The sequence below is a fragment of the Sabethes cyaneus genome, chromosome 2, assembly GCF_943734655.1.
Source record: "Sabethes cyaneus chromosome 2, idSabCyanKW18_F2, whole genome shotgun sequence".
NCBI classification, from domain to species: Eukaryota; Metazoa; Arthropoda; class Insecta; order Diptera; family Culicidae; genus Sabethes; species Sabethes cyaneus.
The window spans coordinates 139,664,552-139,680,669 of NC_071354.1; the positions used below are offsets into that span (position 1 = coordinate 139,664,552).

At 42.3% G+C, this 16,118-nt stretch overlaps 1 protein-coding gene across 1 annotated transcript in view; it reads right to left on the reverse strand.

The window, feature by feature from the left end:
- LOC128736072 (zinc finger protein 768-like) overlaps positions 1-15,479 on the reverse strand; it is an 87,674-nt gene extending 72,195 nt beyond the window's left edge. Inside the window, exon 1 of the mRNA XM_053830555.1 lies at positions 15,041-15,479. Coding sequence (XP_053686530.1) covers positions 15,041-15,479 — 439 coding nt within the window. The remainder of the gene's footprint in view (positions 1-15,040) is intronic.
- Between the last annotated feature and the right edge of the window lie 639 nt (positions 15,480-16,118).

The following is a 16,118-nucleotide window of genomic DNA, read 5'->3' on the forward strand; positions in this document are numbered from 1 at the left end:
TTGGACTAGCGATGCGACGGAAAGTCATTACTTGGCACTTCGGGATGCGGATGACCAGCCAGTTTTTCCTGCACCACCAGTCAGCGAACATATCCAAAAGCCTCTGAAGCCGCATGCAATCATTTGTAGAACGAATTGGTGAAGACAATTTCAAATCGTCAGCGTACGTACATTAGTTGAAAAACAGCACAAACAGTAGAGGTCCCATAGAGGCTGCCTTGAGGCACACCCGACAAATTATCAGACCGGGAAGAGAAACAGCAGTTAAGCTATATACGCAGAACTCAGCCGCATAAATAGGAGCTAAGCCATTCTGTGAAATTGCGCCAAGTCCCGAGATTTTCTGTGGTAGTATTTTATGGTCAATACGATCGAACGCTGCTTTTAGATCAGTATAGATTACGTCGATTTGCGCTTTTTGCTCCATGTGGGAACTACAGGTAGACGTAAAATCCATAAGCTTCGTGCTTACGGATCGACCAGGCGTTAATCCGCCGCTGATTCGTCCCACGGCCGACGTTCCAGTATCTCAGACCATAGCGTAGGATGGTCGGCCTCCCAGCCGAACATCCAAAGTAACGTGGGCGACGGCGGTTTGGCGGTCGGGGACGAATTAACGGTTACGAATGAGGAGCTCATTGAGATTGCTAAATCCCTAAAGGTGAGCAAGGCACCGGGACCAGACGGAATCCCGAATATGCTCATTAAAGCGGCTATTCTGGAGGCTCCCGAATTATTCGGGGCAGTAATGAGTAGATGCCTGGAAGCTGGCAACTTCCCGGACAGATGGAAACGACAGGGTGTCCCCTCGTCATATAGGCCGATCTGTCTGCTCGACACTGCCGGCAAGGTGCTGGAGAAGGTTATCCTTAACAGACTCGTACAGTACACTGAGGGTACAAACGGTCTGTCAAGGAACCAATTCGGCTTCCGAAAAGGCAAATCTACGGTGGATGCCATCTTGTCTGTCACTAAGACAGCCGAGGTGGCGATCCAGCGCAAGAGGACAAGTATTCGCTATTGCGCAGTTGTCACGCTCGACGTGAGAAATGCGTTTAATAGCGCTAGCTGGGACTCCATAGCCAACTCGCTTCGGAACGTCCAAGTGCCGGTGTCGCTGTACAGGATCCTGGAAAATTATTTCCAGAATCGTGTGCTATGCTACAACACAGAGGAGGGTCAGAAGTACGTTCCAATCACCGCAGGGGTTCTGCAAAGTTCCATACTGGGCCAGGTGTTGTGAAACGTCATGTATGACGAGGTGTTGAAGCTAAAGTTCCCGGCAGGGGTGGTGATTGTCGCCTTTGCGGATGACATCACCCTGGAAGTCTATGGTGAATCTATCAGAGAGGTAGAGTTGACGGCTGCCCACTCTATAAGCATTGTTGAAGATTGGATGCGATCCAGGAAACTGGAGCTAGTGCATCATAAAACGGAGGTTATCGTGGTGAACAACCGCAAGTCGGTGCAGCAAGCAAATATCAGCGTCGGGGACTGCACTATTTCATCAACGTGGTCCTTAAAACTCCTGGGAGTCATGGTCGACGACAAGCTCAAGTTCGGGATCCACGTCGACTATGCCTGCAAGAAGACTTCCACAGCTATTTCGGCATTGTCTCGTATGATGTCTAATAGCTCTGCGGTATATGGCAGCAAGCGAAGGCTATTAGCCAACGTGGTCCAGTCTATACTTAGGTATGGCGGACCGGTGTGGTCATCGGCGTTAGGTACCAAAAGCTATCTAGCCAAGCTGGAAAGCACCTATCGTCTCATGTGCTTGAGAGTGGCAAGTGCGTATCGCACAGTTTCACATGACGCAATCTGCGTCTTAGCAGGTATGATGCCTATTGGCATTATCATCAGCGAAGACGTAGAGTGCTTCAACCAACGTGGAACTAGAGGCATACGAAGTACCACAAGATCGGCCTCGATGACCACATGCCAGCGAGAATGGTCTAATTCCCCAAAAGGCCGGTGGACACATCAACTTATCCCGGAACTATCTGGGTGGGTCAACAGGCGCCACGGCGAAGTCAACTTCCACCTGACACAGATTCTGTCAGGGCATGGTTGCTTCAGACAGTATCTGCATAAGTTTGGGCATGCGGAGTCCCCCGCGTGTCCCGAATGCGTGGATGTTGAGGAAACGGCAGAACATGCTTTCTTCATATGCCCTCGTTTCGCGGGCGCGAGAAGCAACATGATGACAGTGAGCGGACAGGACACTACCCCGGATAACTTAGTCCAAAGGATGTGTTCCAGCTCGGACGTCTGGGGAGCGGTCAATGCGGCTGCTACCCAGATTGTACTCGAGCTACAAAACCACTGGAGAGCCGATCAACGGTGAATAAACAGCCTAACTGCCATAGTCCAGTAGTTATCTAAGCGAGTGCATTAAGCACAATAGCCCCTCCCTGAAGTAATACCGATAAGGTGGTGCCAGGGGGGATTGAGGCTGGAGACTCGAGTAGGGTTTTAGAGGGTCGGGATCCTCACGCCCCATTAGGGGGGTCGGGATACCTAAACCCCACTCCCTGAGTTATCTTCTCAGGTGTCTGATAGTACCGTATCTTCTAAGGTGCTCAGCAGATTTCCCAACTCATAAAAAAAGGCGTAAATCCGTGTTGGTCGGTGGATATATAGCATTTTGTTCTAGCAACGATAAAATTACTCACTACTACTTCGAATAATTTGGATGCAGCAGAAAGATTCGTAATGCCCCGATAGTTGCGAGCATTCCGGCGGTCGCCACTTTGAAATGAAATAAAGGCATGGAATGAATGCTTGGTATCTGCAGTTGCAGATCGCTGAATTTCGTGGGTAACGATAGGGTGTCATTACCTGCTCACCGACACGCAGGATAACGGCCAGCGAGACATCAACTTTGCTCCCTAGGCTTAGTGGTTAGAAGCGCTTTCTTTCTCCGCAAATATATCAGTTGCAGCATAAAATCGCATTGTGACCGGGATGACCTTCACATCCTGCAAACAAAAAACAGGCTACTCGAGTGAACGTGCAGACAAAGTGCTATTGTTGTTCTTGCCAAATATATATTGGTAAGTAAACGGACGATCACGAACAACATCTTCAAAGCTAACTTGAGATCATCTGACTAAAGGATCAAATCGACCAAATTCTCATCGGTGACCGATTATTCATATCGTCTCGGTTCATTACCTAGTGGCAGTAGATTTGCACTCAGAACTATCGAAGGTATGTATCTCGCGACAAACGCGGACTCCTTGGTAAACCAATACTGTGGCGCTAGGTGCTTCAACTCAACCCTCGAAAGCGATTGAAGCAGGATATACTTGGCTGTCAATGAGGCCTCAACCACTAGGTGAATGTTAGATGCTAGGTAAATGAACACCGAGTCATGACATGATTGATTTGACGGGGAATGCCTACAATACAAGCTATGTAGAGTAAAAAGTGCTTAGAAAAACTTTCTAAGCATTGCCGGGAGAGAAATTTGGTCAATCATCGACGTGCGTGGAATGAATTACCCACGATCCTGAGGAGAAAAGGCGCCAAAGGACGGCAGCCGCCCGGCATAAAATCTATTCCGGGTGACCTAGGAGTGGCTACAAACGATAACAGCCACTCCCGATCTCGAAGAGATCATGCGAGAAATCGGACTAAAACTAGCAACGACATTTCACTGATCAATAATCTTTTATTATCTCTTTAATTTCAAGGATTTGGGAAGAGGAGAAACTGCGGGAGGATTGAATGGAAGTTGTGGTTTGTCCAATCTACAAGAAAGGCGATCGGCTTAATTGCTGTTATTACCGTGACAAGGTACTCACCCAGATCTTGTAACGTCGCCTATCCCCAATAGCAAAAGATTTCGCAGGGCAGTACTAGGTAGGTTTTATGGTGGTCCGTGCTACTACGGATTAAATTTTTACACTGGCGCATACTGCAAAAATGTCTGGCCTGTAACGTGCCTACGCATCATAATTTCGTGCATTTCAGGACAGCATAACAATACAGTTGAGCGCGAAAAGCTATGGCAGGTAATGCGCTAGAACAGATTTTCAGTCAAACTAACGCGGCTGATCAAAGCTACGGTGCTTCCCCATCCCCAGCAAAGCGAGGGATGTGCTACCTGCATATTGTGAGAGCACACTCGAGTTCTTTCGAATCGCACAGAGGGTTGCGGCATGGGCGCTCCTAAATGTTATTTAATATCGCTATTGAAGACGGGATCTTCGGAAAAAGATGCCTTCGCAGATGACCTTGACGTCATTACCAGAAACCTTGGGACGGCTTTGCCAATCTGCGGCAGGGAGATCTAAAAGCGGAGGCAACGAGGAATGAACTCGAGGTAGTTGAAGAGTTTATAAATTTGGGATCTCTGGTCACCGCCGACAATAATGCGAGTAAGAAGATTCCGGGATGCATTCTGGAAATCGGGCTTATTTAAAACAATTCAAAATGTTTAAGCAATAAGTGCAGTGTTTTTAAGTTAACGAAATTAATTCCTGAAGATTCTATCTGGTTGCTTATACATGTTTTATATTTCTTCCAATATTATGGCATATTAGTTACGACAGTTCAAAACGTTTGCCTAAATACTGTTTAATTTTGGAAAAATAATCAATTATCTTAAAACTAACTTGTATACAATGTGTGATTGGTTTACCAGCGCACAGTGTCATTAGTTTATTGCTATAACCTGTAATTCCGAAATTGACCATTTGAAGTACGCGATACGACATATCAACTGGGTTCATATTCATCTCGCTTTTGCAATATTTCTTTTCAAACTTATTCAAACAACGGAAAGTTTTTCTGGATATCGATAAGCACGTTTAAATTCATGTTCTTTAACAACTTAAGACCCAAAATACTCCCATCCAACCAAAATTTATCGACTAGTACAATGAGATTAAAATTTATTTCTACAAATAATTCGTTAAAATCCGGTTCGTTATAGTTCCATAACCGCTTACTACCCATCGTTGACCGTTGGGCATAACGGTCCACTCAGTACCGTAGGATAAATCACCACATTACATACCTTCCAGGGAACGAAACACATGCCATTACTTCACGTGGTGGGTGTTGCCATGAGAAAATTAAATTAAAATTAAACAAAGCAACCTTGTCGCTCGCTACTCTGCACACCCGGCAACTCTGAAAGGCCCGAAGTGTGGCCGATCAAACACAGGACCCGGGTAAGGACTCTCCGGGCGTAATGCTGCTGCTGCTGCTGCTGCTAAGCTCGCCGTGAAGCGTCGAGAGTCGTTTGACAATCACACTCGGCTCTGTCGGTGCTATGATGACGTGGAAGGTGGGGTAGAGTTCAAAAGCAACCTGTCGAGCTACCTGCCAGGAAAATGGGCTCGAGGGTGAATGTCGGGCAGAAAAAACATACTCACCAGTAAAGGGGAAACGGTCGTCTGTCTGTCTGTCTGTCTGTCGAACACGTGTGAGTTTCGACAGGACGGCCAACGGGCACACATTGGTGATGTGGTGGAGGAGGAGCCCGTTGTTGGAGACGCGAACGGACCGAATGGTTTCGGAAGGTAAAGCGCGCGCGAGCATTTTCGATTTAACAAACTAGAGGGAAAATGAATTCCGAATCAAAATCACAGAATCGAACTCATAAATAATTTCCACCCTTTGAATATTATATGCTTCAGGACGCGATATCGCCGAGCTGAGCGAGTTGTTGCGCTTCAACGGTTCGAGTTCGAATTTGCTGAGTATGGCCGGGCCGGACGTATCCGCTTGAGATAACTGATGTATCTGGCGGCGGAAGTTTAAATTTGCTGGCATACGAAGATGGCTTAAATTGTTTGCAGAATTTACAAGCAATGTGTGTAGTTAATCAGTTTTGAAAATTCTTTTAAACCTTCGGACAGGCTTGCGATTACAATTATATTTTGCTCCATTCTAATACAGGCTAGCTGTATTACGGCTCGGTGACATTTGATAACGCTGACTAGGCTTGAAGGGGTCGTTCCTGTGCAAGGGGATAAGGATCCTGATCAATGTAGCGTACGCCTAACCGGAAGTGCTTCTGTAGAGCAATAATAGTTAATTATTGTTTTTGTGTTATCATGAGTGGAATATCTAGCCAGGATCGGTTTTTATGTTAGGTGTGTTGATTTTTCTACAGTACTTCAGCATTAATAAATTATGACGCATTAATCATTTCTCTTTACTAGAGTGCTTTAGCCTTTTACTATTTATTTTTCGTTTTATTGTTATCAACCAATCTGGTTGTAGTTGTCGGGCAAAATGCTGCATAATACTTGAATGCTGAATAGTTTATTTACTCCGGGATTTGGGTGTGGATTACTTAACATGAATAATTTATTAGTGAAATACTGCGAGTAGGCCTGTTGTAGGCAACAGAATGTCGAAGCAACGATAGTAAATTTTTCGGAGGGAGGAATGCGTATAAATCTAATGAATGTATATTAGGTGTTTGGCATTGACAAGAGAGATATGTTTGATAGATTACTAACAACGCTTTGGACAACTTGGAATATCAATTTCGATATTGTTAAACAGCCTTTTCGATTATTCATAGTGTAAGCAAGTGAAACATGATGTATAGAAGCTTATATTTTCATGATCCTATCATAACAGGTGATAGAAATCGATGTGTTTTTGCGTCTGTTTGCACGGCTATTTAATTTGTTACACTGAATTGTTGTTGAAATGTAAAGCACAAAAAATCATAAAATAATTACTTGCCGATCACCTTAAAAGCAAGTTCGTCTGAACGTTTGATAAACCCCCGAACGCCATTGGATAGAATGTAACACGATAACAAGGTGTAAAACACAAACATCTCCCCCTTTGGAACCCAAACTTTCCTCCATTTGCAATTTGACATTCGGCTCGGCAAAAACAGTTTATATAGACAATCCTGCCTCGAAGCTGCCCTCCAAAGCCACATCAGGCTATCACCGGTCTGCCAAAAAGTTTTCCTTATGCTCAATTTATGTCGTGGAAACAACTTTCTGTCTCTTCTGTGTTGTTATTTTTATTGTACACCAATTTTTCTCCTACTTTCTGATTCGGATGGCACGAATAACAACAGCAATCATAACAACAGTTCCACCCACCAGGAAGCAAACGCAATCCATTGGATAGGTGTATGCGGAATGCGGAATCATTCAAAAGTGTACGGGACAAACGCTGCCCGGACCCAAACCGCTCTCGTCAACCATTCCGTTTCCTTTTAACCTTCACGAGTTGGCTAGCACAGGCACTGCAGTAGTGACGGCTGACGCAGGGAAGAATCAGCTACCGCGACGGGTAAATACTCGATGGTTGCCGCAGAAATGGGTACGGAGCAGGGCGGCAAAAAAGATTTACCGATTGCGGAATTATTTATAGCATAAATTATCTTGTCAGACTTGGACACGGGACCGTGGTTCGACTAACGACGAACGGGTCACAACTACCACCCACTCGCTGCAGCAGCTGCTAATCCCTTTCAGTCGAGCGTCGGCTGGCGAAACGAGCAGTTAACTTTTTTTTATTCTTGCGTACATCGGCTGCAGGATATTCCAGGATATGAGGTAGTACAAGTTGCAATTCAGGCTAAATTCATTTCTTACCCGTCAGTGGGTACAGAGCGTTATGCGACAAATTTAAGCTGTAGGAAACGCTATAAAACGAAAACTAACTTACGAAAGCGATTGTCACTACGATTTTGTCGATCGAAATTTTACTTCTAAAACATATAACTCAAAATTTATTACTGCATTTTAGCATATAATTGTGCCAGAATCACCCTTTTATTTGACACCGATGCAGCATCAACTTTCGAACGAATAATCTTCCAATCCTGATCATCATCCGCCAACCAGTTGCCCGGTCCAGGGAACATTGCGATGTTGTCCCAGTGATTGGATGCAGGAGGGATAAAATTTTATTTGAATACTGGCTCGATTTGCATATTTTATGCTTTGCTAAGTGCGAGAAGTGATGCGAATTTTGAATTGATTTTCACATTCAGCACTGCGCTCCACCACGCACACCCAAACACACACACATACATATACCTACATACCACTATCAATCGGGCTGCGAATGGTTATGAAGGATACTAGCAGTTGAGTTGGCAGAGATTGTGAGTCGCCATTTTTTTTGTTTATCCACCAGAAGAACTTGGAACGAGTTCGACGCTTCGTGATATGGTGCCTTTCCGACCGAATGGATCTGTGACCGCACGGAGTGGTTCGATGGTCAAGTGATAAGTTTTGAAATTAATTTCGGGGAATGATATTAATATCAATTTCAAGATGATATTGAAAAATGATACCGGAATGAAACTCTTCAATGCTAGTTTAGGAGTACCACCCTAGTATGCTTCCGTGCAACCCGTCATCCTGCTGGGAACTGATTGTGAAAATTGTGCGATTGCAGATTAAAAACAGATACTGTCTGATGGGGTGATATCCTACTTTAAAGGAGGGTTCGGGAGAGAGCTTTCCAGAACTCCGGATATCGACGCTGCTGGACCAGGAGCTTGCGGAAAGTGAGTGTGAAGATGGCAAATATTGGATTAATTTGAGCTTGCGAGTTCGAAAGTGCCACCACTCACGCCCGCTTCCCTTCATCGCCGTTACGCGGGAGGAATCGAAACGCAGCCGGCTGATTTTTGCCAAAAGGCTGAATAGCACGCCAATTGATAGGGAAGGATGAAATGCGCAGTGCTGCTGGTACGTGGAGCAGTGATGCTAATTAAGTGCGCGGATAGAGTTGGTACGACAGGGTGGTTGATGTATTGACGAGATACACTTTCTAGTCAGATTGCTCTTTTAGTTCCATCAGCAGTCTGAAGTGGTGCCCTCGAGAAAATAGTTCAATCAAAAGAAGTTTTTTTAGATTCAGTGCAAAATGCAGGCGCTACCACGAATACTGGATTTTGGAAGAAAGTTTTATAGGTAAAATACAAATGAAAACATGCGAACTTTTCTAAATAAACCCGTTTCTTATGTTAGACTATTTATTTTTTCAGTTTAATTTTTTGTTTAACAAAAAGTACAAGGTTCAAGAATCATACGATCCTATTTCGCAGGAAGGACTTTACGGTAATACCCACTCGAGCAGGTATGCCACAGGGGTTCGTTCTTGGCCCTCTACATTTCTCAATGTACATCAACGATTTACCTAATGTCCTTCGGCACTGTAGTGTGCAAATGTTTGCAGATTATGTCCAACTGATTTGTATCAATCCCAACGTCATAGTAGAAGAGTTGAGTTAATGGACCAAGGCGCGTACCCATGTGGACACTTTCAGGAGTTACAATTGAAGGTTACCACAGCTAACTAGCTAAGTAGTGAATCCAATAACCTTGGGCTTGTCTTTCAAGACAATTTTCAGTGGGATAAAGTAGTTTCTGTACAATGTGGCAAAATTTATTCCTGTCTTCGTACACTGAGGACAATAGTGTACTATCTACCACAAGGGACTAAAATGCAGCTGTTCAAGTCTTTGACTTTGCTACATTTTACGTTTTGTGACGTTGTACACTCAAATATAAGTGCTGTCATGATTTTGAAATTAGAAGTAGTTTTGAATGACTGCGGCCAGATTCATCTTCTACATAGAACGGAGAACCTTAGTACGTCATCTGCAGAAACAGCTTTTGTGTTGCCCTTTCTGATGTTTTTATACCTTAAGATCGTGCTTGTTCTTGCACAAGGTTTTAAAGCAACAAGCTCCCAACTACACCTTCACTAAGCTGACAGCATCCCATAGTCGTAGAACTAGCAATTTGGTGGTTCTCGTGCCTTCTACATCAAAATATGGCGAGACTTTCTTCGTGGGGAGTGTGGGTTACTGGAACATGTACCTCCTGAATTGAAACTGCTTAACTCAGAAGCGCTGTTTAAGAAAGGCTGCTTGACATTTTTCAATCAGTGATAATTAGAAGAAGAATTGGTGTTGTTAGTTTAATTTAAAGCATGATGCTCACGTAAACGACTATCTAATAGACTTTGTCTAATGCCATGTATTTAAAGTAAATACATAAAGAAATCTATACCTAAAAAAATGGATTTCTGTTTGTCTGTCCGTATGTTCCTAATAGAATCGAAAACTACTGAACCGATCGACGTGAAAATTTGCATGTAGGGGTTTTTGGGGCCAGGAAAGGTTCCTATGATGGTTAGAGACCCCTCCCCCACTAAGAAGCGGGGCTTCCATAGAAATTAAACACAAATTTCTGCATAACTCGAGAACTAATTAAGCAAATGGAACAAAATTTGTCATGTGGGTGTTTTTGGAGACAAAAAGTTTTTCTATGGTGAATTCAGACCTCTTCCCTCTTTAGAAGGGGAATTATGACCCCTCTTCCCTTTAAGAAGGAGGGCTTCCATACAAATGAGATACAAATTTCCTCATAACTCGAGAATTAATCAAGCAAATGGAACCAAATTTGGCATGTGAAGGTTTCCGGAGGCAAGAATTTTCTCTATGGTGAATTAAAACCCCTTCCCACTTTAGGAGGGGGGGCTCCCATACAAATGAAATCGAAATATCCTTTAACTAGAGAACTAATCAAGCAAATGGAACCAAATTTAGCGTGTGGGGGGTTTTGGAGGCAGGAATTTTTTTATGATGGTTTGAGACCCATCACCCCCGTGGTAGGGGGATAAGGACACTCATACAAATAAAACAGAAATTTTTGCGTATCTCGAAAACTAATCGAACTCGAGAAATTTTAGACTCTTTCATAAAACATTAGTCAATAACAAGACCACCAAAAACTATCAATAGGTAACATTAGATAATTCAGCGCGAGTGTTGCCGGCGACCTGCCGTCGGAAGCGCCGGCCACTACGGGGGAGGGGGGGTTACAGCCCTCCATAGAGATCACCTCTATCTAGGTTTATTTATTGTCCTAGATCTACTGACCTCTATTACTTTCCTTCAATTGGGTCACTCCTGCGAAATGGTACTTTCTACGAAAGATTTTCCGTGAAATGGTACATCCCGCGTGAGGTTTTTCACTAAATGGTATACTGCGAAACTCTGTATTCCACGTTATGGTCAACCGAGAATTGGTGTTCCACAAAATGGTATTCGGCGGAATGGTTTGTAATGATGGCGAATATTTAAATGCTATCCGCTTTATTTTATCAGGCTAAGCAATGGGGGGAGTTGTTTTCTACTTTACTCTGAGGAAAATTTGTATATCAAAACACCCGTGAACTCTTTAGAAACTTGCAAAACTCGAGATGTTTTTTTATAAAATTTATCTGACCTCAAATTTGTCATAATGAATATTCTTAATTACTAGTCTTCTTCCGGTATATGAACGAAGTCTGGCAAAAGGAAAGGGTGGCAGTCCACTTTTTAATGACGTTTCACTTTCAGGACATCAAATTGGACTAGATTCAATGTTTAAAGACAAAATCGGTTAAAGAAAAGAGGTGGTTTTGCACTCTTACGTACTTCCCCAGCACAGATATCAAATTCATCACGGCCCTAAGAAATCTTGTTGGGACGAGGAGGTCTTGTCACTTTTTCTGGCGTATTTCCCAAGCAGAGACATCAAATTGGTCTAGGTTTAATCTTAGTAAAGAACCTTCGACCTGTTGGAACGGAGAGATTCCACCACTTTTTTTTTCTAAAAACACGTTGAAACTTTGATGACCTCTTATCTACGAAACGAGGACTTCTAGTTGGACAGCGCTTCTTTATTTTCAATTTTTCAATAGTACGCACTTAATTTCAATAGTACGCGTTCTTTATTTGGGTTGACGCCTATATTTTTCGATCGATTATTGCAAAAATATAGAAAATAGATTTGGAAATCGCTAACTTTTTAGCGTTCAAAACCCCTTTTCGAGATAGATTTTTTGGAACGACCCCCTATATCAACTACCTTTCTGAATAACGTAGTCCTACGTCAAAAGTAAAGAGCATTTTGGTCACTTTATTTTACTGCAATATAGAGATTCGTTCAGTTTTGTAAAAGGTCATAAAATGACGTAAAATTTGACAAAATTATATATAGGACATTTAGAACTAGTTATTATCTAAATTTTGCTAAATAAAATGAATGTTCACAATGTAACACAAAAGATACAGCAAAACTGTATTCAGCAAAATCTTGCTTTGCTTGTATTCAGCAAAATAATAGATAATAGTTCTGAATAGAGTTCTACAAATGTCCGATATATAACTTTCTCAAATCAATCAAAATTGAGTTAACACTTCATTTACTCATTTTTCGAGTTCTTTAAGAACCAAACAGAACGCTGCGTCAACGCACCTGTCAACAAGCTTGTGACAAGCTTATTACATTTGAACCATAATTTTTTTATCATTTGTCTAGCGGAAAATAAATAAATACCTCGTCATACTTTCTTTGATTACCCCTCTGCTCACCACTACACCTAAAAGCTCTCACAAAGAGCCCACTGGTTCTTTCAACTTTAAATAACATCTAAAAATACATTTGTTGATATATTTATACTCAACATGGAATAGACATAATATTCTGAAGCAATTTTGTTAAACCGCATTTAGCAAACTCCTAACAAACGCCAAAAAGATTATAACAATGATTGCCCAGCCAGCACCAACTCGTATATCAATGTATGAAAATTATCGTAAATATCTCTTAACAAACTCGGATTCGTAAATAAAGCCTAATAAAGTGCGCACAAGTTGATATTCAATCGTTTATAATGCTAGTAGCTGACAAACATACGATTTCCAGCCCAAAGTCGTATAGCTGTATGAAGCTTGTCGCGCTTAATTGAATCTTATCGTATTGAAATACCTATATAAGTGTATCGCTCAAGATTATTCCTCAGTGCGTATATCGCCTCCAAAATGGTACGGATAAGCGGCTTTTGCGCGTCGAATACGATTTTGTTGGATACATATCAGTACGTAACCCTTATTTGCAATCTAATTATACATATGAAAATGCTGACTGGGTGTCCGGTACCCCACCGGTCCGGACTTCATGTTATCAATTGAATTGACGTTGTCATTGGTGGCGTTATTCTCAATTGCAACTCAATTCACGACGATGAAGCAACACGGCTTTGGATTTAACTAAGGAAGTATAAGAAAAATAAAGAAATATAAAATAAGATACTACGATCATTTATTATCGGAAATCACCTTAAATGCAAAATAATTTATCAGTTTCTTAATTTAAGTTCTTAAGTTTCAGATCTCAAATGTGCAAATTTCGCTCTCATGTGTCTGAAAAGTGTTTTGAAAATGTTTGTGATCATTTAAACAATGAATAATTGATTTTCTGGGTTTTTCATAACCGGAGAACTTAACTGTTTCACAACCGGGACGAACGCCAATTTGTAAAAATATACATATTTTTTGCTTCAATTATTTCACTTAAAATTTGTCTGTGTGATAAAATAGAGTAACTAAAGTTACACGACTTTTATTACTTCTTTATATTCTATCCAAAAACTTTTGACATAGGACTACGTCTTACGGCAAGGTTGGGGATAGGCACAGCTATTTTATATTTCGAACGGATTAGTATTTCGACCGAAATTTTTTTCGTACGAAATTTCCGTCAGCAAAACCAAATGGGCAAAACAACTCGTTCGAAACAAGTCGAATGAAATAAAGATTCGTTCGAAATACAGAATAGGGGTGTATCACTTTTCTCACCCCTATTCTGTATTTCTAACGGGTTTATGTTTCGTTCGAAACTGACATTTCGTTCGAAAAAACAGCAGCTTGAAAAAAAATTGAAAAAACTACTCGAACGAAATATTTGCCAAGTTGATCGAGATATTTCAACTCGTTCGTAATACGGAAAATGGCATACTTCCCAAGCACAGATATCAAAGTAATATAACACCGCTATTCTATATTTCGAACGAAATTTCCGTCAGCAAAACCAAATGGGCAAAACAACTCGTTCGAAACAAGTCGAACGAAATAAAGATTCGTTCGAAATACAGAATAGGGGTAATAAAGTCCTCATGTTCTGACAAGATTTCTTCGTACTGCAATTAACCTAATCCAATTTGTTGTCCTTAAAGTGAATAGTAATACAAAAGCGAGTTACCTACCCTATCTTTCGCCTGATGGTATTACCGTACTGCTAGAACTTATTCAAAGCTGACATCTTGTATGAAAAAGGGTTTTACGGAATATTTATACATGTGACGTGGTGCAGCAATTTTCAGAACGTGAAAGAATTAGCGACTGTCTGATCCGAAAATAGGTTTTGGGCGTTTAATTTGTTGCTTTGCAATTAGTTGCATGCAATTGTTTGCATATCTTCGATTGTATTGCTATCAAGTGTGATGAAGTGATCAAGAATAATTGATTAACAGAGTGTCAAAAATTAAAAACTATTAATGTGCAGTGGATGTTAACTTATTGATATTTTACCTGTCAATATTTTAGCTCGTTGTTTGTATGTAGTTGAAAGGCAATTATATTTCAAACCAACCTGTCACCATAAATGGTGCTATATAACAACTATTTTCAAGGAAATTGACGAATGTGAACCAGTGGTAAATAATAACCCAGGTTTTTTAAGTAATTACTGCTAATAATTAAAATGAAATGTTTTCACTACTTATTTTTCTTCTATCGATAGTGGAAGATTTAATCGTCATGAAGTAATTGTCTGACCTGAAAACAGTAACAAGTGAAGCAAATTTTTATTTAAACTGAGTGCATATTGCCAAATCAATGTTTCAACGGTAAAGTTTTCAGGCCAAACTTACCCTGCCAATCACCAACCCGGTTCCCATTAAATATTCGGCAATCGTTTGAAGATTTTACTTCCTTTCACCAACCGAGCAGCGGAACCCAAAAGCAAAAACGATCTCCCTTCATAAAATATTAACACAAAACACCGGCTAGTATTTGCCTCGATTTGTCGCAATGCTCCGCCTAACAGCTGACAGTTAGCCGTTCAACATCTCAATTCGTTTCCCGTTTGTCGGTCGACCCAAGACGATTAGCAAGGTTTTACAACAGCGAAGGGGAGCAGCAAAAGAGTTCTTATTATTCCAGTCAGATCTCTAATGCAGTGAAACAGAAGAAGCTTACCGTTGTAAAGAATCGTAGAAGAAGCATCACGGGTAGCAGCTTCCGGCGAGTGTGGCGGTGGACTGGGCGCTGTGGCGCCGGCCGTTGGTGAAGAAGGACCCCAACAGGTGGCAGCGGTTGCTGATGCCGTACTGGCTGGTCCTGTTTCGCTGCCAGTGACGGCTGTTGGAGGCACCGAAGAGCAGCCTTTGGAACTGCCGGTTGTCGCAGCCGCCGGTGAATCTCCCACGACGTCTATTTCTTCATCTTCTTCGAGTACCTCCACTACTACCAACGGAGCCAGTGGTGTTGGCTGCGGGGATGGTGTAGTTGGTGCTGAACCGGCCAGCGACGATGACGAAGTTATCGTCGTCGATGAACTTCCTGGTGTTGGGCATTCCTCGACCCGATCCGGCCACGGATATGCCTTCCACTTCTTCGCCATTAAGCAGCGTGGCATTTTTGATCAGGTACTTGTTTGAGTTTCTTGTTTCACAGAAGGGTACGGGAAAAACGGAACCGTGTTACAGCAGGTCGCGCGAAAAGTCAATTCATGTTTTATGTTGCCCGGCAGGTTAGGGTTCGGGTCGATCGAGTCCGGACGGACGACGGTCACCCTGAGGAAATAAAAGTTACTTCACTGGCACCCGTTTTTTAAAACAAACTCACGCAGACCGAACCTCCAAACGGGAGCAACACACTGTATACACAGGCAACCACTCTGTCAGCCTGCCGGTTCCGGGGAAAATCGATAGTTTTTCTCGCTTTTGGGGCTTTTTCTGGTGATTCGCGTGATAGTCGCCGGAGAGAATCCAGTTGAATTTGGAAAGGAAACGAACGGGAAACAAGAAGAAGGGCGTTCTTGGGAATGGAATAAATTTTATATCCGGACGTGACACAGATACCAAAAACTTTCTTCCTTGCTGCGCGCTCTGATGGTCGTTCTCTGTTCCGGCAGAAGCTCCACGACTCCTGAAACTCCCAGCCGCCTGTTGTTCGACGAATAGGAGGAAGTATTGCACAGTTTGCACAGAATAGCAGTTCAAGCAGTCAGTTTCACAAGTTTTTCATCGATTTAGATTCAACGAAAGTAGTAGCA